Source organism: Carassius auratus, chromosome 42, assembly GCF_003368295.1.
Source record: "Carassius auratus strain Wakin chromosome 42, ASM336829v1, whole genome shotgun sequence".
In the NCBI taxonomy this organism is placed as follows: domain Eukaryota; kingdom Metazoa; phylum Chordata; class Actinopteri; order Cypriniformes; family Cyprinidae; genus Carassius; species Carassius auratus.
The window spans coordinates 1,279,826-1,306,183 of NC_039284.1; the positions used below are offsets into that span (position 1 = coordinate 1,279,826).

The window sequence follows — 26,358 nt, forward strand, 5'->3', positions numbered from 1 at the left end:
AGCAGGTTTAATAAAACACATGCAGGATCAGCTGTACCTGATCGTCGCTGGTGAAGCCTTTGTGCATGACGTGGTAGAGGTGCACCAGGAAGTCACTGTTGGGCAGCACGTCCTGATGCTTGGTCATCATCTCACAGATCAGCTTATACGCCTGGAGCTTCCCAGCCTTGAACTCTGACGGCAGCATGGTAGCCTGAACCATACATCACAAGTCATTCAGTTTTCAATCTGCCTATTCTGATTCAACACAAAAGGTCCAGAGTAAATACAGTAAAGCATGCCCAAATTAGCATATGCATGACATCACTGGGCTGTATTTGCATTCGGCCTAGTACTGTACATCTGTTTGCTCCTCTCCTACACACTGTGCTTATTTAATACAGATGAATTCCCAATAAAGGCCAGTTCACACCAAGAATGATAACTATAAAGTTAACTATAATACCTATATAAGCCTCCTCAACAGTGCATGGTAATGTTCTATTGCAGTTCTGCAATCTGCAACTTAAAATACTTCAAAGTCAGGAGGATTCTGATTGGTCGCCAATTATTTTTATCAATCATCAGCTGGAAAAAATAACAATTCTGAAAGTTCCTCTATTTCGTTATGGTCATAGTTCTGGTGCGGACTCCACTCAGTGGCTTTTCTTTTAGATTTAGAAAGACTATTAAAGCTATATCTGTATTGTTATCATCCTGTTCTACTATACATCTTGTTACCTTGAAGAGCCAGGAGGCCAGCATGCGCAGAGGAGGGATGAACAAGGGTCTGGCCACGGCTGTGTCTGCATCCACTCTGATCCCGAGATTATCTCTGATCTGAAACAGGAGTTTAGGAAAGAGTTCTTCATCATTTAGTTTCTACGGTACCTGTGAACCAGACTTTGCCGAGCACGGAGGGAACCTGCCTTGGCCAGCTTGTGCCAGAGCTCGTAGAGATAACTGAAGACCTTGGCGTGGATGCGGGCACAGCGGATGCTGTTCACATCCCCCAGAATCCCCAAGATCCTCCTCCAGAGGACGAAGGCAGAGTCTGCGTGCCAACCGGTCAAGCTGCCGCCGGCGATGATGCTGACGTCATCGGCCAGAAACTCACTGCTGTCTGCAAGGAAGAGCAGACACACCGAGTGAGTACATCACTTTGAATACGACTTGAAAGAAGATTGATTTTGGCTAAAACAGATGCTTTTTTTAAATCGTGTTCAAATCTGATCCTCAGGCTTTTGATTAAAGTTAATTAGTTCATCTCTCAATCATCATTATATTGCACTGCATTATATGTTTTGAACATAAAACTAAGCATTTAAATATTCTCTTACTAAAGATATATATATATATATATATATATATATATATATATATATATATATATAATATAATATATGACTTATATTTACATTGTTTTATGTAAGTATCTGCTATAAAGATATCATTGAATTACATTACAAGCAGAATTTCATCGTACTTTTTGGTCATAAATATTAGCATCTGCACCAAAAAGCATAATTTTGCTCAGTTTGCGTCTGAAGTATGAGCTCCACAATCTCTCTTCATCATACTGTATGAGCCATACAATCGAAGTAAAATAACTTGTATTGTACCTTCTGAAATCACTGCAAAAAGCTCTTCCTTTGGGTTTGTACGTCTTGCTTTTTAGTTCAAATATCTAAAGACTCTTAAATCAAGACACATTTACTTGAGGAAGTCTCGTTTCATGAGAAAATAATGAAAATGAAGTGAGATTATGATTAAAACATGAGCAAATATTTGCCAGTGGGCTCAAAGAAGAAAAAGAAAGTTTGAGGATGTTTTATACTCAATTGACAGATTTTTGTTCTTGTTTTAAGCATTAAAAATGAAATAACACAGAAACGTTAGCCAGAGACAGCAGGCTAATGAAGACAGGAATGGGAGCTCCAAAGTTTAGGCACAGTCAAAATAAAAGACATGTTCTGACACATCGGCCAAACAGAAATCAGACAAGGCCAATAATAAAAGATATAAATACAGCCAAATACTACTAAAACTAGTTTTAATGCATGTTCCTTTCCATGAAGAGCATTTGAAATGAGTTTTATGAGGTTTAATTTTGGTTAAGATGTAGTCTTAGAAGAAAGCTGTCTATGTGAAGGTCTGGAAACACGTTTCCTTCGGTGGATGGAGGCAGAGTGAAGAACACAAAAGATGAGGTTGAGAGGATGAGTGCAGTACCCAGACGGTGAGGCACATTCACGGCATCCTCCAGGAGCTGAGGGCCCTCACAGCAGCCATGAGGCAGGAGGAGAGCCGGAGACACTGGGGGACAATCAGACCCTACACAACAACACAGTGATGGATGGAGGGTGCTGGAGTCACATTCACACAAACACACTTAACCACACATAAGACACAACAGCTGATCCTGATACAATCATTGAATCATCAGTAGCATGTATGAACCATTCACATTAATCTCATGTGTGTGATGAAATGTCTATTTGTAATGTTTATCCTGCTGCTGTACAATCACCTTCCAGTGTAAATCTGTTACATGTTTCCAAACAGGAAATTAATGACAAAATCCCACAGATGCTGCTGTATTTAGCCCGGACTATTCTGTGCATCATATGATGTCCCGCTGAGTCATACTGAGTCATACGTCATACTGAGACCAAAGAAAAGGGCAACAATAACAAGAACCTCAGGAACACCGCAACTTTCAAACACAGAGTCATGTGGCAGCACTTTCTGCTTTGGGTTGACAGCGATGGGACACATGGGTGTTGGGCAGGATCAGAGTTGAGAGGGGATGAGCTGTGTTGAGTTCTGGTACCTGCCAGTGCTTCAGTGTGACTGAGCTGGAGGCTCCTCTGGCTCACTGTGTCCTCCTCGACCGCATGCCGCACCGCAGCATCCTTCAGATAACCATTAGACGTCTCACTGCTCACACTCTCACCTGACAGAAGAGAGCTTATACTGACACTCATATTTATCACACGGCTCTAAAAAATACTTGATTCTAACACTCAGTCACAACATTTCACGTTCTCTTATTTCTGATAATGCACATCAGAACCAACACTGCATTACACACAGTTGTTTTGCTTTTTTATATAAATTAAAATCAAACAGAACTTGGGGATAGATAGATAGATAGATAGATAGATAGATAGATAGATAGATAGATAGATAGATAGATAGATAGATAGATAGAAAATGTTAATTTTTACATTATTGTTATTATTATTATTATTATGGTCAACAACAAAGCAAATAAGAATACAAGAAAGCAAGAAAGATAAACAGTATTTCTGTAAAAAGGAGAGATCGCTGGACAGAGCTCACTTTTCTCCCGCAGTTTAATTTTCAGGAATGTTGGCGCTCCGTCTGCTGGATAATCCAGATCTGTTGGACTGCTGCTCCGCTGGATCAGAATCTGAGGATATCCACAAAACTTCAATAAAATTAGCATTTGAAGAATCCTTTACTGAATCAAATGCAATGCAACGTTACTGACCGTGGGAGCTTCGCTCTCTCTCTTCCCTGTAGAGCTGCTCTCTGACACAGACTCATCTCTCTTCTGACCTGCATTTCATACCAGCACTTATCAGAAATCATGCTGCCTGTGATTTTCAAGCAGTTGGCTAATATGACCACTGTGCAAACAACCCACTGCATATATTTTCATGTTACCACCGCTTTGGCCAAACATCACAATATGGCTCAGTGTCATTTGCAGAAGGATGAGATTTCTTTAAATAAGTATACAGTCTATCTGCATTTCAAAGCAATTTGTAAACCTGCTTTCATAGAAACTGCAGTTGTCCACAAAAATAAAAGCTCTTGAACATGAATTTCTAGACTTGTTACAGAATAATATTTTTTACATTTACATTTGTTTTACAATGCTGTTGAATTACAATAGTTATACACTGGCATACGGAAGTTTAGGAACCCCTTGCAGAATCTGTGAAAATGTGAATCATTTTCAAAAAATAAGAGATCATACTAAATGCACGTTGTGGTTTTTATTTTGTATTGTCCTCAGTAAGATATTTTACATAAAAGATGTTTGCATATAGTCCACAAGACAAAAAAAAAATGCAGAAATTATTAAATTAAGCCAATTCAAAAGTTTGGTTCTTAATACTGTGTTCTGTTACCTGATGATCCTCGACTGTCTTTCTGTTTTGTGATGGTTGTGCATGAGTCCCTTGTTTGTTCTGAACAGTTAAACTGAGCAGCGTTCTTCAGAAACATCTTTAAGGTCCTGCAGATTCTAAGTTTTCCTACTTCTTTGCATATTTGAAACCTTTCCAGCAGTGACTTTATGATTTTGAGATCCATTTTTTTTTACACTGAGGACAATAGAGGGACTCAAACACAACTATTTAAAAAGATTCAAACATTCACTGATGCTCCAGAAGGAAACAAGATGCATTAAGAGCTGGGGGGTGAAAACTTTTGGAATTTGAAGATCAAGGTAAATTGTACTTAATTTGTCTTCCGGGAAACATACAAGTATCTTCTGTTGCTTACGAAGGGCAGAACTAAATATAAAAAATATATATATATATATATATATTTCAACAAAATAAGAAAAAATTGACCATCTTCATCGAGTTCAAAAGTTCTTAATGCATCTTGTTTCCTTCTGGAGCATCAGTGAACGTTGAACCGTTTTTAATAGTTGTGTTTGAGTCCCTCTATTGTCCTCAGTGTGATAAGATGTATCTCAAAATCATACAGTTACTGCTGGAAAGGGTTCATATATGCGAAAGAAGCGGTCAACTTAAAGATTTTTCTGAAGAACAGTTCTCAGTTTAATTGTTCGGGGCAAACAAGGGACTCATGCAGAACCATCACAAAACAGAAAGACAGTCGAGGATCATCAGGAAACAGAACACAGTACTAAGAACCAAGGGTTCACAAACTTTTGAATGGGGTTATTTAAATGATTACATTTTTTTTTTTTTTTTGTCTTGTGGACTAAATGTAAACATATTTTATGTACAATATCTTACTAGGGACAGTACTAAATAAAAAATAACATGCATTTTGAATGATCTCTCTTATTTTGTTAAAATTATTCACATTTTCACAGATTCTGTAAGGGTTTCCCAAACCTTCTCATGCCACTGTATATTTATGGTCTTAGGGATAAAAAAACAAAAAAACAAAATACACATTCAAAAGCACTGTACTATTCACCAAACAGGTTAATTTCTACACCCCTTCAGTCATGAGTCTGTTATTGTGTGTAATGAGTGTGATTGTGTGGGTACCTGGGAAGGTGTCTGTGATCTGCTGTGTGATGTCAGAGGTGCTGCTGCTGCGGGGCAGAGGACTGTCTCCATCCCCCATCTCACATTCAGACAGCTGACACTCCTCCACATCTAGTGGACAAACACACACACACCGTCACCAAAGCTGCACCTGACCCCATCACCATGCTTATCAGAACTCACAAGAAACAAACATCTATTCATGGCCCTCGACTTGTTCAGTGTTTTCATACTAACAGGGCAAGCATGCATCTTAAACTGTGGTTCAATAATTAAGTGGAGGGCACTAATGGAAATCACCTTTTGTATTTGCATGATGATAGAGAATCAAATAAAATAAGTTATATAGTGTGCTTATACATTGGCATTTTATTAACTGCAGCTTTCCATTTAGTCTGTGAGGGATTCAATCTCATTGGTTGTCTACAAAGCTTGCATACTCCTGCAAACACACTGGAGTTAAAACTAGATGCTCCACATGCTTATAGAGACACTCTTTAAATCAGTTCTTGGAGCGTAAATGAATGTGCGAGTGTTTCCATTAGTGCTCTCTGCACTTCCTCTGCCAGTCTGGAATGAACGGAAAATAGAAGTATCCTAATAAAAACAAAACCAATTACACAGTGCATTATCTGCCCTTTTCCTGGCTATGCTCAATCTTAAATGAAAGCAGATGACGCCAAGACAGAAAACAGGAAAAGAAAGTTCGGTGATGGAGACAGGAAACAGGAAGTTACCTGAGAGTCTGTGAGAGCAGTGAGAGTTGTGAGAGATACCAGGTAAGAAAGAGCTGACAGTGTGGAGCAGCATGGGCACACTCTTAGTGGCCGGCAAAGCCTCACAGAGATGCACACAGTTGCTGATAGACTGACTTCGCTTAGCTGCTCACAGAAGCAGAGGAGAGAGAGAGAGAGAGAGAGAGAAAGAGAGAGAGAGAGAGAGAGTTGGGGAAGAGGATCAATTGCATTCTACAGCTGTGGTAATAGCAAGACAATTTATGAAAGGTGAAGCGGGTCATTTCTGTGCAGCCAAACTCACACACCTCTGGCTGAGCCAATATTTAGGCTTCAGAAGTCATCAAATGTGTGTGCACTAGTAAAGACTATTCTGTAAGAATCATAAACTTTTGTTGATCACACGGCTTATTTTCTGCAATAATCCAAAAGCCAATGGAAAATCCTAATGGCTAATTGAATGGAATAAGGGTGATGCTGGTTTAATCGGCCAAAAACTTTATGTTACTGTGTGGGGAATGACGGCTTGAAAACACCTTACTTAAAAATGTCTCTGCATTTTAACCTGGAAGAGGAGACAGTATTTTAAAATCCTCAGAAATGACACACTTCAAATTTAAATGAAGAGCATGCTGTTCCCAACCCTGCATTAACACACACACACACACAAAAAGGATTGTCAATGAGTGTTTTTTTTGTTTTTCTCGGAAATGTCGATAATGTACTTTAAAACTGACATCAAAAGGGAATAAAGCTAAACAATGTTGGAAAATACAAAAAAAAAAAAAAAAAAAAAAAATGCTAGTTGTCCAACAAGCAAAACTTCTGTAAAACTTCATATATTTTAATGGAACCAAATGGGATCTGAAAATTGCAAATATGTACTCTCCACTGGAAATAAATACAGGCTTCCAGTCAGTCTTTCATCAGGGAGAGTGGAAAGGCGGCTTTGTTTGACACAGGCGATTCAACAGTCTACAAATACAAGAAAACAGTTGAACGACTTCTACCAAATAGAACAAAATAGAATGAATCTTCTCAAGTGTAAGTCCAATCGCTTAAAGTAACACTACACACCTTTCCGATCTTCAAGCTCCACTGATATATCAGTCATGTCTCTGTAGGATTCAGGGTTGCCAAAGTATGAGCAATAGTAACAGTGAACGCCAACACACAGACTAAAATGCAGATTCTGCTTCACAACTTCATGAAGCCACAACCTGAATGAATGAATGCTGCAAGTCTTTGTTCTGTAAAGAGCTTTTTCGCCAACAATCGATTGGTATTTTGAAGTCAAACAGAGGACACACTTTGAGGATTTCAACCCGCGCTCTCGTACGGCTCATGGCGTCCTTTGATACTCAATCCGTAAGAAGGAAATATGAAGCACATTATTTCAAGTTTGCTCTGCCAGCTCTGATAAGACCAAATATACACATTGTGTTTTGTTGGCCACTCATGTCACGTCTGGAGAAGAGCCGTGAAAGCGGAGCGCTCTATTATTCCCTCTACGGCGTGCTTTAATTACCGCCTTTTCTTTCCAGATTACATCGCTTTCGCCGAGTTACCTATTTATGCATATTAATGAGCATTAATTACGCTCTTAATGAAACTATCAAAAACAGGCAGGCAGTTTGATGAGGCGGCTCTCCTAACGAGGAGGGAGGACACTGGGCTGTTTGAAGATCAATGTAGGAGAAATCCAATTAGGCAAAAGAAAAGCCACGTCGTTTCATGTGCGCACACACACCATCGAGGATGTTTCTGGGGGCGGCGTGTGTGAGAGGCGTCCTTCAGTCTCAAACACATCTGCTCCAAACTCAACAAGCTCTCCACCACAACGAGACACAATCATCTCCAAACCAGGAAAGATTCAAAGGGAAATATTCATGCGCATGTGCATTTAAGGAGACAAAGAGACAGAAACTTCATGTTTGAGCGCCAGCTGAACTCTAATACTAATTCAGGAACTGAAGCGACTAGGTGACTGTGCTTGTGTGGGTCTAGTCTTGAATGGCTTCAGTTCCACTTCTTCTAAACATGTGGACAGCAAGAGAAAAATGCATCAACTCTACACTGTGGATGGAATTGTGGAGTCAGAAAAATGTACAACAAAATGAGAAATGGCACGGAATTTGGCAAATTTTGGATGAATAAATGAAAAATAGAGCAGTACATTAAATCCAAAAGTGTTAAACTAGTGGCATGTGTGATATACAGTATGAAGTCTGCATGTTCTGCGTGTCTCCGTGAGAAGAAGCGCCACAGTATATCTACAACAAATATTCAAGCTTGAAGCAACTGTGACAGAAATACATTACAGTATTGTACAGTTCACTTCTCAAAGTATTGAAATTAAAATGATTAAAACTAGTTTTTATGGAATATCACGCATTTTCCTCCGTGTTTCAATTTAAACAGTAAACCTCTGTTGTGCAGAACTTTGCAAGTCCAAAAAAAAAAAAAATAGTTTTATGCCTGTATTTGTTTACCATGGTTATTGATAATGAATTTGCATTAAATGATAAACAGATGACACAAAATGTCTATGGATGGGGGGTGGGTATATATTAGGTTTGGGTTAAAAAAATCGTATATCATATATATATGATTAAATTGCGAATTCATATAAAATGTTATACATGGCTTTTGATTATTACAATTTTATCAATCAAAATAGGATTCAGAAAAAAAAAAGTAATCGAAAAAACAACAACATTAAAAAACAAGCAAAAAAAAAAAAAAAAACTTCTACATTGGTCAAATATATTTGCAATTATGTAAGTAAAACAAAGCAGTTGTAGGCAAAGCTCCCTGCAGACATGTGAGATAGGAGCATTTCTGAGTCCTGCAGATGAACTCGAACCTGAAGCTTTCTGCCTGACGTTGTTGCGAGCTTTCTCCACAGCAGGAGCTCCAGTGGTGGTGGCACTGCGAAACCTCATGGGCTCCTGAGCGCCCACCTGATCTCCAGAGCTCCTCCAGCTCAAGGAGAACGGCCGCGCTGCATCTGTGGACTTCTGGGAGTCCTGCATCCCTCCTGAAAAACACACACTCAATATTACTATTATTATTATTACTGTACCTGTCTCTGATTTAAACTCCACATATCCTAATTATTCCTGCAAATGAGTTTTTAATGTTCCTAGAAATCCAGGTGTAAGATTATTTTTAATAAGAACATTAACATATGATATGCTTTATATAGACACTTTTAAGAATGCATGACTCTAAATTAATGCATTAATAATGCTTATTTTTTCATTTATTATTTGTGAATAAATCAAAATATACATTTTGCAAACGCTTTAAATCTTATTTTTAGTTCATTTGAATTTTAGAGTAACAGTTACTCAAGACTTGACTGCATTATTTGAAGAGTCTACCCCAAGTCAAAAGTCAGAAACATATTTTTCCTACAGGCTTTATCCATTCCATGTCATTCACACACACACACACCCCTGCCCCGCTGCTTCTTCTCCTTCTGCTCTGAGAGTTTGTCGAGCGGTAGGTTGTGGAGGTCCAGGCCGTAGACGTGACGGGCCAGTACTGCAGTGAGAGAGTCCATGATGCTGGCCCACTCGAACACCAGCTCCTCCCAGTGGCTGAGAGAGGACAGCACAGCCAGCAGATCGTCCCACAGCTCACGAGAGATGAACACGCTCAGGTTTGACCGAACCCACGCCACGAAGATCGTCTGCCAACGACAGCAGCACAACAACCCATATCACCTACATCATCATCATACGCAACGATAACAATAAAGTATTACACAGGGTAAAACATCCCACTGCCATTCCAATGTTTAAAGAATGTTAGCTCCGTGTTCTAGCTTTAAAAGCATTCTTCAAATCAATTTTGCCATACAAAAACATGTATTCTGCTATTCTGTTCTACCTCTGGTTGTGAACTGAGTAGATAAAAATGGCTTTAATGCACCTTTTAACAAACTTATGCATATGTTGAACTCTTTTAGCTGTTATGTGGTGTATGATTAATGTTTAACAGGTTAGCTATTTTGAGAATATGCTTGAGCTTGATAAGCGTTATTAGAAACCCTAATACGTTGCCTGTAAATAGTGTTTTCTTCAGCCAGTTGAAGGCACAGTATTGTATGTGTGCACATGATCAGGATGGTACCCCCTCTGGAAAACCCCTGTGGTGTGTACGAAGCCATGGGTTGTTCATGTCATACTCACTTTGAAGAGGATGCTGGCCAGGCTGTGGGCGAACGTGTCTTTCCTTTGGTTCTCCTGTGGCCTCTTCATCACTGCTTCTGTGATCCTCAGTAACACCTGCAGCAACTGCTCCCTAGAATCATACGACGCACACAATCAGCTGAATGTTTGTGAACCAGAGCAGAGCTCTACTGAGGTTCAGTGCCTGACCAGGTGGGGCGGTTCATGTTCTGCTCCATGATAATGTGACGGTAGACGCTGAGCACAGCTCTGCACACCTCCAGCTGGTTCTCCAGCAGCTTGGGCACATCCTGACACGGCTCCAACAGGAACACGTTGGCAGAGTTTGTCAGGAACACCTGAGAACACATTAAACAATTCACTCTCAACTACACAGGACACAGAAGTTTGGAATAGTTAAGATTGTTTAACTCTATTGTTGCCTTGAAATACAGTTACTATTTTTGTATTGGGGCCCCATTAATTCCAAAAAAAAAAAAAAAGCCACACAAAACCTATAATATAGCTATTGTAGCTTGACACAGTTTTTTTTTTTTTTTTTTTTTTTTTTTGTCTGGACTACTTGTTCACTGAGTAGCAAATAACTACAAGAAAGTATAAATATTATCTGACATTGTACTTAATCTTAGTAGTATTAATTCATTTCTACTTAATTGTGAAGGTAAACTGGGTTTCTCACACTTCTTTTCAGTGCTGCAGTGTTGTCTTATAATTAAAATAGTAATAATAAGACTGTGACTGGGAAACTTAAACAGATCAAGAAATTTCACTGTTTAAAGATTCATTGATGTATAGAATGTTTAAAACTTTTTTTAAAAACTTTTTTTTGTATCATTGTTAATGTCTTACAAGTCTTAATAGTAGTAGTAGTAGTACAAATTAAAAAAAAAAAAAAATCCAAAATAATAATTAAAAAAATAAATAAATACATAAGTTAATAAATTAATCAAATTAATTAATCAGCACAATCATTTCAACATAGATAATAATAAGAAATGTTTCCTGAGCAGATCAGCATATTAGAATGATTTCAGAAGGATCTGAAGGATTAAAACATATTCAGAAAGAAAACTGTTCCATTACATTGTAACCATATTTCTGTGAGATGAGAGGGCTGGTGTGTTTGAGCACCTGGAGGGTGGGCTGGACGCCCGCTTTCACGTCCTGCTTCTGTTCTTCGGTCAGACAGCCTCTGCTGATGGCATTGCTGAAGGAGTAAGTGCGCCCCCAACTGGACGAGCGTTTGTGTCCATGAGTCTCCAAGACCTGAAGGATTGATCCAGAACAGGTGAGTGGGAATAACTTAATGAATCAGCATGAAAAGCAGTTTTTTTCATCACATGCCTGCACGTGTGCACTGTCCGTCTCAGATATGAGGTGCTCTTCCTCTCCATCTTCCTCCGGGCTTGTCCTCTCTGGATCAGCCATGAAATTGGGCTTTTCCTGCAGAAACCACCTCCGGTAGACTTTGATCACCTTGTGAGTGGCAGAAGCTTCACAGGCCGGCAGCAGGAAAGCCTAATGATGACACAGAACAAATGATGCACAATTTTTACAAGTTTCTTCTTCTACAACAGGGACTTTTGAACTGTTAGACCCTCACGCAACAAGTTTTAAACATGCTTTATAGATTGCATGTGACTACACTAGAATAAACATGTTCTTTATTCTGATTCACATGAAAACTGTAATGATTCATCAAAATAAACAGACAAAATAATTCTCCTGAAGTAGTCTGATTCTGGCCACAGGATGGCAGCAAATGACAGAACATCTCAACAAAAGTTTCATTTTCTGATACAAATCATCAATTCATTAATGAATTGCTCAATTCACATGTATGTATTATACAGTGGCTCCAAGACATGATTGTGCGTGTCTACATACTGATGCTGATCCTGGTAAAATCCACATACTGTTTACTAACTATGAAGGATGTTAAACATGCACTGTAAGGAGATGCAGCACTCATATTTAATTAAATCATAGGTTTTTGAAGTTTAATAATAACATTAGGTTCTATTCTGCTTTTCCATCCTCAAGCTTAAGACCTCTTAAAATGATAATTAAGAGATTTGTGATATAGCATATCCATATCATGACATATGCATAATAAGCATTTCATTGTGAGGCAGCAAACAATACCCCTGGACAAGTGTCCAAATATTTATTAGACTCACTGTATCTATAACCAAGTCGAACATGATACATGGTGTAAGCTACAGACTGGAGCACTCAGTGTCTGACCTGATGGAAGACCTCGTTGACGAAATTGATGTTGTCTCGTGTGGAGAGCAGGGTGGCCTGCACCATGTCGTAGACGGGGCGATGCTCCTCCTCGATGCTACACAGACTGGAGTTACTGCCCCGGCGGTCCGACAGCGTGCTGCTGTTCGAGTGACTCTTCTCCTGGTCCACAGGACCGTCGGGCTCCGAGTCTGTGCTCTTCTCCTGACTGATCCCAGCTGCAGTCACAGTCTGAACACAAACACAGTGTCTTACAGTAATGACACGCTACAGTTTAGAGTGGTAATATTTAGTAAGAATGACTTCACCAATAAAATAAAATAATTAAACCGTGGAAAAGTGTCTACACGGCTTGGGAAAACACATACTTGCAAGAAAATAAATAGATACACAATCAATTTTACAGAGTTTGTGAGGCAATAGTTGTAATGCAACATGTTACATAATCCAGTATATGAGAAGAGAAACCTCATCACATTTGAGATGCAGAACAATCCTTAAAAAAATACATTTTGCCAACCATTTTGTATGCTTATTAGGGTTGGGTATCGTTTGGGTTTTATTCGATACCGGTGCCATTTTGATACTTTTAAAACGATACCAGTGCCTTAACGGTGCCTGAACCGATACATTTCGATAAAAATAAATAAATAAATACATGAAGTCTAGAAAGGATAACATTAAAGAACATTACAAATATTTAAAATAAATACATAGCTTTCACCTTGGATGCTCTCATTTCCCAAGTTGCGCTTCCCTCGATCTAAGGCTAATAAATGTATTTCACGATCTGGGTCATTATTTAATACAAAAGCACACTTAATGTTTTTACTGTATCTCTGTCACTCACTCTGATATTTAGTTAAAATGAGTGCTGTCTGTCACTGTCTTTAATCAGTTCTGTGAATTACTGTATGGTCAGTCTTTATAAAGTAACAACAATGTCATTAGTAAAGTACAGTACTGTGCAAAAGTCTTAGGCAAATTAGTATTTTCACCCCAAAAAAGGGTTTTAAGCAGGTTATTTACATAATTTGCTTTAGTATGTCAGTAGGAAATATCAGTTTACATTTCCAAACATTCATTTTGCCATTAATTTTAATAATAATCTAGTGAGATTGACAACAGACTGCCTAAGACTAAGACCTTTGCACAGTAGTGTATGTGTAAAGTACATATAATTAGATTAAGTATATTTAAATAAATGTAATTAAAGTATGTGTTCATATGTGATGAGGGCTCGATTTTCACTGGAGGAAACAGCTGTGGTGTGATGAACGGTGAACTAACTAACTAAATGAATGAATGAATGCATGAATGATATATGCAACCTAGATTTTACTTTATCACAACACGTGAAATTACTCAGTTAAATATTATTGTTAGGGGGTTGACAGCCAGTGGCATGGAAAAGTAGCACTTGGAACTTCTGCTTTTGTTTTAGAAATAGCAGAATTAATTTTCCAAACGAGTTTCAATTTAGAAAACCTGTATTTCCAGTTAATGAGTATGCTGTCTCAGAAGATGTGTCGCTGACAGTGATCCTCCCACCTGGATGATCTTAGGAAGCACCTCTCCTCCGTTCTTAGAGCTGCTCGTGGCCGAGTTCACATACTTCTTCTCCAGGAAGAAGTTAACGAGCCACGTGATGAAGGCCACGCGAGGAGCCAGATACTGATCCCTAGTGCAGTATGTGCTCTCACTGTTACGAGTCACACGGACGTACAGGGGCTTTGGTCTGTGAAGGGGAAGATCTGAGAGAGAGAGAGAGAGAGAGAGAGAGAGAGAACCAATACAAAATTAAAACTACAATATTGGCATAATGCATATATCAAGCTGCAAAAGGCAGATGCACTGTGTGTTTTAGAGTGAAGAGCAGCACTGTGTTCAATTACATGTGCTGTTTTCAGCATCTCATTCACTGTGAATGCCATTACACATTTATTTGTCCTCTGTGTGGCAGTTATGCTTTATTTTTACAATACCATAATTCCTACCACTTAATGTGGACAGTTGATTACATCATTTTATTAGATCTGTAATAAGAAATCTCTTGTTCTGTTGTCACAGACACTTACCAAAATTCCACAGGTTTAACTTCTTTAAGTGAAGAAATGAAAGAACTAAGCCAAATATTGTAAATGTATAACTGTATTGTAAAATTAATTAACATAAAATAGTCAATATATATATATATATTTTTTTTTGCCCTATTTTTTTTGTTTTCTGTTCAATTTGGACACAGATGTTTTGCAAATCTTAATTTTTCTCTCAAAGTCCATCTATTTAAATGCACTGACCCAACACAGTCTACTACAATACATGACAAACACAGAACAATCCATATCATTACCCAGTCTGACCTGCTAGCCAACACTACCACAGGATCATTCATCACTAACAGACAGTGCTTTAGGTACTGTACCCTTTGTTTTGCTGGTCGATATGATAGCAGCCTTGGACTTCACTTTAACAGCCATCAGTGTGAATACAGCATCAAATAAAAGAAATGGCCTATTTACAGGTGTATCTGTAAAATAAATCACTTCCTGACAGAACGCCCCTCACATCCTCTTCCCTAGTTTTTTTTTTTTTTTTTTTTTTTTTTTTTCTGCATCCTGTTCCAGTTCATTTTCTTTTCATTGTGTTAAGACTGACCAGATCATACTTTCCAGTCTGATATATGTTTTTAAAGAAATTTTAAACTTGCAACAAACTGAACTATTTAAGTGTTAACAGAGAGACTGGATGTGAACACTATATGTGAAATACACAACCATTATTCATTATAATTTAGTATTTTGGCTGGTTATTTCCCATCAAAATGGGAGCTGCAAAAAAAAAGGTTTAGAGAGAAACATTTCTTGTCTCAAACTCACCTAACTGTGGCTTGTAGAGGTTGGTTTGTTTTGTGAAAGAAGGGAAAATGTGAGGCAGGTAGTACTTCTTGAACAGGGAAAAGAGAAATCTAAAGCCCATGTCCTGGCTCTCTTTGTTTTTCCAGTCCAGGCTGGAGGCCTGTGGGAGTAATAATTCAGATTCAGTTATGAGCAACATGCAGACTTCAGAAAGAAACAAAGCAGGCCACAAGCATTATCAGCCAAACACAGATGAGAGCAGCTCTGTCTCACCTGGAGAACCATGACTTTGAGCACAATCTGGAGGACAGAGCAGGTGTGGTCTTCTGCCACCTTCTCTCCGGGAAGCGCAGGCACCAGTGGGGTGATCTCCTCCGGCACAATCTTAGCTACAACAACACAAACACTGGCTCTGAATATACACAAACACATCTGGTTTAGCGCAAGTGTTAGCGCAGTGGATAAGACACACGTCTGTGGTGTGGGAGACCCGGGTTCGAATCCACTGTGAGACACCAATGTGTCCCTGAGCAAGACACTTAACCCCTAGTTGCTCCAGAGGCGTGCGACCTCTGACATATATAGCAATTGTAAGTCGCTTTGGATAAAAGCGTCAGCTAAATGAATAAATGTAAATGTAATGTAATGGTTTTATTCTGCTTTATAGAGAAAAGATTCTCAAAAAATGTTGACAGCATATGGCCAAACTTTTAAAGACAATATTCACTAGGTACCCAAAAAAATAACTAATACTTCTGCTATAATAACGAAGACTCTTATATTTGTATTTATTTGTATTTGTATTTATGTAATGTAATGTATGTTTGCTCTTCAGAGTTTACACTTTTTGTGAGCAATGAATTTACATGACTTTTCCAGTCTTTTGTGACTATGATTTTTCAAGGGATTTTTTCCGTGATTCTTTTCTACCATTCCAAAAAAGCAAAAATGAAAAACACAGGTTCCTGCACACTTTTTAATCCACATGTAACATGATTTCAAGTTAAACAGAAATTCTTCCAAAGAAGAACTGAGGAAAGTACTCTGTGAATGAAACACTTTATTTTGTGCACATTTCTAGTAACTCTGCATGCAATCTACCTTTCTACCCAGCCTGACATAACTACAAGAAATTATGTTTATTAACATTTAAATAGTATAAGAAATTAGATACTCATTATAGAAGTTTTCCAGGACTATAAATTACACATTTCAAATTCACTTATATTTAAGTTTTTTCAAAAGCATTAAAATGCTGGTTCTAAAATAATACTATTGTTAAAGAAGTAATGGAAACAAAAATATGGTGTCAGCTTAAATTTTGATAAAAAAAAAAAAAATGCATTACTTTGGTTGCAATGTACTTACAATGTGTTTATCTAAGAATGTTCTGGTAATCCAATGTAACTACATGTTGTAGGGTTAGGTTTAGGGTTAGGTTCAAGGTTTAGTACCTAGTTATTAAATAGTTATTGTAATTACTATAATAAGTACATAGTATGCACATGAGGAACAGGAATGTATAATAAAGTGCTACCATTACTTCTACTTTAAAGTCATCTATGAATAGTAAACTGGGATAATATTTTAACATCCAACAAATGACTCTTCTCACCTTTCAAAAAAAAAAAAAAAAACGGTTGATTTTACTAATAAGATCAGCATCCTGCTTATTTTTATCACATGGATTGTGTCAGCTCAAAGCCCCATGCAACAAAGTCCCTGCCTCTACTGTATTTGTCATTGCAGAGTGAGTGTGCATGTTTGTTACCGTCGGGCGGGTTGGAAAAGGGGTTGTATATGATGGTGTCCAGTGTGCAGGGTCCTCTGGATGAGAGTACAGCAGGGAATCCTGGGATCAGACAGGCGAAGATGAGGAGCTGCTCTTCAGCACAGTTACTCTGCAGAGCCTGCAGCCAGAGCAGGAACAGACGAATGCCCTCACAGCGGATCTGCACACACACACACACACAACACTTCCTGTATTCACACTGATCCACAACACATTTGAAGCACTTATGGTTTATTCATCGTCTTACCTTGAAAGAGTTTCCAGTGTGCAAAAGTTTTTTGAGTATAGAACCTATAAAAGAAATACACAGACAGTAAAGGCTTGATCATTACAATGATTTGTGAAAAACAAACCTAAATGCCATTAAAGATGTTACTAGTGACTATGATGAAGTGATCTGAAGGCTGACACGGTATAGATATTTTTGCTGGAAATTCAACCCCTAAAATGTTAGGCTTAGGGTTCATATATATATATATATATATATATATATATATATATATATATATATATATATATATATATATATATATAACTGCGCTCTTGCCCGCCTCTCCCAACGAAGCCATGGACTGCTGAACAGAGCGATCACACTAATCAATTGAACCAGGCTTTGGGGGTCAAACGTGCTCCGGCACGGTTAAGATTGCCTTAAGCACACCCTATCCTCCTGCATCCCGCACACACAAGTCTCTTCCCGCCCATCAAGTGTTGTCCCGCACCGCACTTTGTTGCGAGGGGTCCCGAGAACGTGCAGGGGTCTCATTTATAAATGTTGCATCCGTTGCAACTCTTTCTAGTTGAAGTTTGTCGCGAAGCTACTTCCGTATTTGTCCACGACACTGTTGTCATGTGGTTTCTACGTCAGTAAAGGCGGTGACAAAGGGTAACTAACGTCATTGACAGGCGTCTGCACTGCCCCGTGTCACTGTTTAGAATGTGAATTTTCTCATGATTTACAAGTAGTTGAAAACATTAGAGATATTGTTAGTAATCAGCTGGACAAAGTATATAACACTAGCCTAGTGGGTTTTTTTTTTTGATATTTTACTGCAAATATCTTACAAATTGTACCTTTAATTGCAGACAATAATGTTATTAAAAAAAAATGTAATCGTTGCTCAGCACTAGTCTAGTCTAACAATATTTGCTATGGTGTCCCATGTACCTGCATAGAGTGCAATGGTCTTGTTATAATGCATTTTAATGATAACTTATAAAACTTTAAAGACAGACTTACTGTGAGTTGTTAATATTTGCTTCTGTTGAAGCAATCAGTGCATTATTTCAACTGTTTTTTTTTTTTTTTTTTTGTTATAAAGACAAAATACATAATACAGTCAGACTTCCCATTAATTCTCAAACTAATTTTTATATAAAAATGCATACTTTGCAACAATTGATTGCTGGGAATAATAGTCCCAGAATCAATGTTGCTGAAAAAGTGGTCAAAACCGTTATGCCCTATTCACCCTGCTGTCATTTAAAGGCTGCACACGACACTCAGTCACACAAGATCAGACTCGCCTTCATTCAGCTGAGGAACTACTTCAACACAGTCTGGGACTGGACTGAATCATTTAAAATGCCAATCTATGCTCTAATACTTCAGCTGACAGAGAGAGAATTGTGGATGTAAGAAAATAATTGCCCAACAAAGACATATAACAGAAAGGTAACAATAATCTCAGATACTGTTGCATCAATTTTTGCTTAAATTCCCTTTAGGGATCTGTCTGTCTGTCTGTCTGTCTGTCTGTCTGTCTGTCTCTATGCACAGGGCTTTAATTAAGGTTATCGCCTCCTTAGAGGCTCTAGTAATTTGCATTTCAAATGAAGCCTCTCATTTATTAACCTACTGCTCTCTCTCTCTCCCTGTAGCTAAGTATTTTCTCTGAGAAAGTATTAAACCAGGTTACACTGACTCTCTCCTGAACTTGCTTTTAACAGCAGAACTCTCACAGACTGATTCATAAATAATAATGCACAAAGAAATAGTGATACCGTAAGAGATATTTCAATTTCAGCAGGTAAAATGTGTGGCATGGAGCACGTCAGTCAAGCATGGTCTGAGCAGCACTTACCTATACTGTGAAACTGCCATCGACTGTTGATTTTCTCAGGTAGAAGTTGCAGAATTTTCTGAAAGGAAAAATAAGGACACACAGTGATTATGTGAAACTAATAGCATACAATTCAAGAGCTCAATATCAGTCTTTTTTTTTTACCCAATAATAGTAAACTGGTGCATATAAAAAAACATGCCAATTGCTAAGTTTGTTTGATATTCTCTTCTGTCTCAGGTTCCTCCTTCAATGTACAGTAAGTCTACTGCTGTATTGTTCACCAGGCCACAACACAAACTTTGCTCACAGAGAATTAAAGTAAACCTTTTACTCATCATTTTACTCAACCTTTTTTCTGCCCACTAGAGGTATGAGATATGTATCATATGATATTGTAAAAGGATTCATCCATCTTCTACTCACCCTCGAAGCATTCTAGGTGTATGTGACTTCATCTTTCAGAATAATTCAATCAGAGTTATATGAAATATTGTCCTTGCTCTTCCAAGCCTTTCAGTGGGGTAAGTTCAGAAGACGTGAAATAAAGTGCCTGCATCTGTAATAAAACATCCCTCACACAGCTATATTTCACATCTTCTGAACTGTTGACAACAAACACCGCTTACCCCACTGAAAGACAATATTTCATATAACTCTGATTTGTTTATTCTGAAAGATGGAAGTCACATACACCTAGAATGCTTCGAGGGTGAGTAGAACATAGACAAATACAAGATTTAGGGTGAACTAACCCTTTAAGTAACATCACTAAGCAAGTGTGCCGGTTTCCTGATTATGAATATGCAAATGTGATACAGAATTTTTTTTTCTTTTTATAACAGTTTAATATTATGAAATACATTTAAGACTTTCTTGACTTAAGTTCCAAAACTTAAACAAATGGTTTCAAAAAAGCCATAACAGAACTGTTGTGCTTCTTATAACAATGCACAGCAGTTGTTTTACTGAATAAATTAATGAGTTTTTGAACAAATTAGAATGAATGAATGAATGCATGAATGAATGAATGAATGAATGACTGACTAGATGAAAACTTGCTGCCACCTACTGCTGATTTTAGACACCATATTATCAGCGTCTATTCACAGACAGTAAGACGAATCATACAGAGACGGGTGGGTTAAGATTCACAGTATGGACAACGATAATGTCACCAATGACATTACAAGTTTTGCTATCATAAGACACTCAACCAAGGAACAGCATCATGGGATCGAGTCTGTCACCACAAACACACGTCCACAACTCAAAGAGTGGCATCCGTGACACCCTACAAAAAGAAGACGCCACAATCTCCCATGTGACACGACAGCTGTCACTCCGGGTGTTTACATGTCATTCTCATTTACGTCCTGTGTTGATGTGAAACGTGCTGACACATGAGTATGAGAGCTTTCAAGCACCTCTATCTGTGCGTGGAAGGACAGCTCTGGATTACAGCCTGTCATAGCCGTGAGGAAACTGGAGCTGACATCCAGTGGTGGGATCTGTTTAAGCCTGCACACTTGGGGATCGCAGAGGTAACAGAAAGCGCTCCCCTGCCGTGCTGCAGTGGTGTCTGGGATGGTGGATTTGAGACGGCTGGTGTGGAGTTTGCAAGCTGCTGCCAGTTGCCAGAGTCTGTGCTAATCTGCATAAGGATGAAGCATTACCGCAGGCTTTTCTGCATCGCTGTTATCCAAACTCAGCGTGCTTACCACATGGTGAGAACGACTGAGTCTGGGAATACACCAGCCATGGAGTGATGGGCCTGAACCCCTCTGGGATTTACAGCTTCCACGTGTCATTACAACTTCTGAAGCAGCACATTTGAGAGGAAACTCCTGGCCACTGTACTTCACCATTCTGTCTGCAGTACCTGGAGAACCAAGTACAGACTCGGGAGTATTTTGAAATAAAATAATAAACTTATTTTTGTAAGCTAAATCCAAAACCAAAACCAATTTTGCACTTTTGGACTACTAGTTCCATGTTTTTTTTTTTTTTTTTGTTTTTTATGGTTTTTTTTTTCAAGTTTACATAAACATATGTTTTATTGTTACCTAATTTTGTGTTTTAGCATGTGTAATTATTTAAATGCATAAAAACAACTTAAGTTCTTAAAAAATCTACACAAATTCTTACAATAGCCTTATGTGAAATGTTTTTTCCCTTCAGAAATTCTGTGTATTTACATTTTTCTGGTTATCAAATGAAGGCATTAATTTATCTTTTAATTATTAAAAATTAAGCAAACTTAATTGTTTGGTAAATAAAGGGGATTTACTATTAAAAATACATAAAACATGGAAGAAATGTTGTGTGATTATTCCTTAAATTATGTTTGTTTTATTTTAATAGTAGTAGTAGAGGGCTATGTACATTCTGCTGAACAATAGTGATAGATTTCTGGCAAATACTTTTATTTTGACGGGTTTACCTTTACAGTTCTGTGTATGTGATACTACAGTCTATGATGTGATATATGAGGGTAGTTTTACTCAAATCAGACGGTCAGATGCTCATGAAGTGACTCTCAGTGCAGTTCTGGAGATGTTCCTCATGTGTTCACGTCCTCATTTTGTGAGATGACAGAAGCTGAAATCACAGCGAGAGTCACGCGCACTTCCGTGTATTTAATGAACGAAATGGCTTCTGCGCCATTTATTAACACAGACAAGCAGGATTCATATTTAAATAGACCTTTACGGCTTAATATTTGCAGATATTAGTCTATATCGCGATTTGATGCAAGTGCATTGACCTACTTTTGATAGTTCATTCAAAATTTGACAAATTCCGTGGCATTCCGCGTTAAACTGTAAATTCCGTTTTTATGACTGGATTCCACGATTCCCTCCACGTTTTCTGCATCGCGGAAATCATTGGGCCCTACAGTAGACATCTGCCTGCTGTTCGCCCGACGCCTTAAAACCGAGGTATCTCCATATAATGGAGCCAGTTGAACGTTGTTGTTTTTTACTAGTTCTGTACACGCGAGGGGAGGAGGGACAAAATCAAGGAGGCAGGGGGCGAGCGAGCCCAGCACAGAGAAGGCAAACAAGCAAAGTGACTGAATCAGAATTAAATATAAACAATATATCGATCTATACAATATGTCAAAATCCATATCGTGTTTAAAAATATCTTGATATATTTTAAATATCGAGATATCGCCCACCCCAGCTCAAAATATTTAAATGTTTTATTCTATGACACAACATTCATCAGTTAAACTCAATAGTGACTTTTAAAGCTTTATCTTGCTTTGAAAAAGGCTAAAAAGTGTTTCAATAGGACTACAGAGGCTGCTGGAACATTAATGATCATCAGACCGAACCGGAAAACTCATCTAGTCATTACTTGATTTCACAGTCTCAATGTTTACAATCGTGCTTTTGAAACACATTTAAACTCATAATTGGAGAATTATTATTATTATTATCAATATTTTTTAAATAAAGACTTAAATACTTCTCTGAAGCTTAATGGTGGTAACACTGAAGTCATGTGCCTGTTCGTGTCTAGCCTACATTTAGTTTTCTGCTTCTGACGATTGTATTTTGGCTTCAAAATAGTTGTGTTCATTTGTGAAGATTATCATGATGAGCAAAACATGTAAGAATCATAAACGTCTGCTGGTCTCAGAGCTCATTTTCTGCAATAAATAAAAATCCAATTGGTTTTTGTGAAGGGAATCAGGGTGATGGGAACATCCAGGTTGGTCTACAAATATACGTCAGCTTTCAAATGTTCCCATGCATGTTTGTGTTTGTGCTCTGAGAAGTGTTAATGGCTTTGATTGAGTGATTTTTGAGTGCTGTTGCCAATCACAGGCATATCTGTTAAAGTGAACACTCTGAGATGTTCTCTTTCTTACCAACAGTGTAAATGCAATGTAAATAAGAGAGTCATTATTTAGTGTAGGAAGCTTCTGATGATGATGGGAGTAATTGTGAGTGCAGTGCTAACACTGAAACAAAAGTTTCAGTGATTAGAAACGCCACACTCTTGATATCCTGATCAATCAATCAATCAATTACCTTTATTTATATAGTGCTTTAAACAAAATACATTGCGTCAAAGCACTGAACAACTTTCATTAGGAAAACAGTGTCTCAATAATGTATAATGATAGTTAAAGGCAGTTCATCATTGAATTCAGTGATGTCATCTCTGTTCAGTTTAAATAGTGTCTGTACATTTGTTTGCATTCAAGTCAATGAAATCGCTGTAGATGAAGTGACCCCAACTAAGCAAGCCAGAGGCGACAGCGGCAAGGAACCGAAACTCCATCAGTGACAGAATGGAGAAAAAAACCTTGGGAGAAACCAGGCTCAGTTGGGGGGTCAGTTCTCCTCTGACCAGACGAAACCAGTAGTTCAATTCCAGGCTGCAGCAAAGTCAGATTGTGCAGAAGAATCTTCTGTTTCCTGTGGTCTTGTCCCGGTGGTCCTCTGAGACAAGGTCTTTACAGGGGATCTGTATCTGGGACTCTAGTTGTCCTGGTCTCCGCTGATACAGCAGGTCAATGTTCAGCTGGCTATATCTGCTGTAGGATACTTACCAAGATGGGCAGTTTGAAATATATTAGCTGAACACTCTTTGTTTTATGTGTTATTTATATCAAAAATATTACAGATGCTTTGTCAGATTGAAGTTGAACTTTGTATTTAACCGTGTGTGGTGAACCGAACAGTTAATTTTTTTTCAGCGAACCGTCCCATCTCTATTATGTATTATAACAAAGGCCTGCAGAGGGTGACAAAAGGCCTGCCGTTTGTTTTAACACTTTACAACGTGATCTAAAACTTATTTAATATTGACTAAACATTTACTTAAAATGTCCACTTAATATTGGGCCACTTCTTTATGATAAATAAAACCTTTATTTTGAAGTCATGATGAATAGTTAACATATTTAGAAAGATAATAATGTATTCTGCTGTGTTGCCATAGCTTTATAGATAATTTACCTTCTGATAGAATGGTGCACATTACAAGCAACCCTGACTCACAGCAAATGAAAATATGCAGTTTGAGGTGGTCTGTGCGTGTAAATGACTGTTTGTGAGGAGCAGCATTTACTGTGAGCCACTTCTAGATGCACGTAAACAGGAGCGTAGCTACGTGGTGACCATGACTGAAGCTCCAGCCAACCCTGTTGCACAAGAATTTTGACCAGATCAAATAACTGGCACTGGCACAAAGGTACACACTCCAACTGAACGAAGCGGTCACTTCACCTCATATGTAACTCATCATAAGCTCAAATGGATATACTGTAGGTGGACAATGCAAGGGTGCACTTGGAGAAGCAGCTTTACGAGCATAAACAAACACAGCAGGGCAAGATGCAAACTCGGCAGTCAAACATGTCCATCAAGAACATTTACATAGAAAAACAATGGAAAAGTAGTGCAATGGAATGAAAAACCATTAAGGTTTAGCACAACAAAATTAACAAATAGATTTAATGGTTAAACATGCTTGCTCACAGGCGGGGTGAGCAGGCTTTTTCATTTTTTTGGGGAAATGAAAGCCCGCTAAAGCGAGGAGACTTCCACACATAATAATAAAATCATAGTGAGATAATGGTGTTTATGTTTAGCTGTGCAATGTGGAGTTTTGTGATCGGCCATAATACCTCAATGAACGGAGATTGTAAAAGGATATTTTTTTTTTTTTTTTTTTTAAACCCACAATTTAATTGCAAATAAATTTCCCTGACTGTGCAAATACCGAGCTTCTAATGTCAAGCCAACTTTATGCCAGTGGGTCGCGTTTCCAAAAAGCATTGTGAGCCTGAGTAGACCGTAGAGACCTTAGGTTTAACTGGTTTACGATAAACTGTTTTTGGGAGTGAAAATCTTCTCTGTGATTACAAAGAAAACACTCCATTGAAACCTCCACCGAGTGTGACTAGAGGCGTCATCAACTCAGTCTGCTATAAAAGGAGCGATGAAGTATTTTGCTCCGCCTATATAAAGATTGTTTCACCCCAAGCTCTTCCACACAGGCTTTTCCTATGTTTTCACAGCAGCGTTATCAAGATCAGGCTTGCTCTGCAGTGAGTGATGTGGGCCAAAGAGCCAGACAGGAGGAGAAGAAGAGAGTAGTTGAATCAGTGTTTGATAGGGACTCACAGCGGAGGCAGACATCTAAACTACCCTAATGTGTTCACGCCATGAATGTAGAATACAGAAACACTTTTTGATAAATGTACATTCATCCCTCGCAATTTCTGTCCAAGTCAAGTCAAGTCACCTTTATTTATATACAGTAGCGCTTTAAACAAAACAGATTGTGTCAAAGCAACTCAACAACATTAATAAGGAAAACAGTGTGTCAATAATGCTAAATGAAGGTTGTTCATAAAATGTGTCCAGACGGGATGATTATCATTACTGAAATAAATGTAGTACATTTTAGAAAATAGAATTCCATTCAGAACAACTTGCTGAAACTGAGTTTTTACTAAATTAATATTTGACTCACTTGCTGACAGGATGTTTATGTGAAAATGAGTTGGTAACAATATATATCAAAACAAAGAGTTTTATTGTTCAAATATGCTTAAAAATAAATAAATAAATAAATAAATAAATAAAAATAGAACAATTCACAGACATGGAAAATGTATCAAGATAGTAATACATAGTCCAATATTACTTATTTCAGAATGATTTTCTTTCTTATAAAGTGTCTGTTTATAATGTGAAATTAAATCAACACTGATCTTTTTTTAACATGGTGAAAACTGTAGATTTATTACTCAACATCTATGATAGTGTTTACAACAAACACAACAGGGGAAAAAAGTAGCCATTTGCTATGGAGGTACAGGCAACTGAATGATCTGAATAACTTTACTGATTTAATATTTTGTATAATATGCGGATAAAAACCTATGATCTTACAACATACTGAAGATCAACCAATGATCAAGCAACATTTTGTTTAAAATGAAACAAAACTGCTCCCCTGCATTTTAGATTTTAAAAACATTGTTGCAATACATAGATAACTCCAGAAGAGGGAAGCAACTCGATACAATTCATTTCAATTCAACAAAGGTTTTGATATTTGCACCATTCCAAACCAGGGACTGTCAGAAAGAGAGACAGAGGAATAGAGGAACAGGACATGGCCGATTTTCTCAATCACCAACTGAAACCAGTCTGACATTACTAATAAG

The 26,358-nt window shown here is 38.0% G+C and overlaps 1 protein-coding gene across 5 annotated transcripts in view; it reads right to left on the reverse strand.

Moving 5' to 3' along the window:
* The window catches only part of LOC113060393 (ral GTPase-activating protein subunit alpha-2-like), a 152,868-nt gene that overhangs the window by 67,528 nt on the left and 58,982 nt on the right, over window positions 1–26,358 (reverse strand). For 3 of the 5 annotated variants that reach the window (XM_026229278.1, XM_026229282.1, XM_026229280.1), the window contains exons 4-25: window positions 19,179–19,236; window positions 17,342–17,385; window positions 17,074–17,254; window positions 15,576–15,691; window positions 15,324–15,462; window positions 13,996–14,198; window positions 12,445–12,675; window positions 11,542–11,715; window positions 11,329–11,463; window positions 10,387–10,535; window positions 10,198–10,309; window positions 9,458–9,695; window positions 8,865–9,038; window positions 6,002–6,145; window positions 5,265–5,375; window positions 3,497–3,564; window positions 3,325–3,415; window positions 2,813–2,935; window positions 2,212–2,313; window positions 909–1,102; window positions 721–819; window positions 38–193 (exon numbers count right to left, since the gene is read on the reverse strand). In XM_026229278.1, the coding sequence (XP_026085063.1) occupies window positions 38–193; window positions 721–819; window positions 909–1,102; window positions 2,212–2,313; window positions 2,813–2,935; window positions 3,325–3,415; window positions 3,497–3,564; window positions 5,265–5,375; window positions 6,002–6,145; window positions 8,865–9,038; window positions 9,458–9,695; window positions 10,198–10,309; window positions 10,387–10,535; window positions 11,329–11,463; window positions 11,542–11,715; window positions 12,445–12,675; window positions 13,996–14,198; window positions 15,324–15,462; window positions 15,576–15,691; window positions 17,074–17,254; window positions 17,342–17,385; window positions 19,179–19,236 (3,042 nt within the window). The remainder of the gene's footprint in view (window positions 1–37; window positions 194–720; window positions 820–908; window positions 1,103–2,211; window positions 2,314–2,812; window positions 2,936–3,324; window positions 3,416–3,496; window positions 3,565–5,264; window positions 5,376–6,001; window positions 6,146–8,864; window positions 9,039–9,457; window positions 9,696–10,197; window positions 10,310–10,386; window positions 10,536–11,328; window positions 11,464–11,541; window positions 11,716–12,444; window positions 12,676–13,995; window positions 14,199–15,323; window positions 15,463–15,575; window positions 15,692–17,073; window positions 17,255–17,341; window positions 17,386–19,178; window positions 19,237–26,358) is intronic. The other 2 variants (XM_026229279.1, XM_026229281.1) reach the window with 2 other exon arrangements.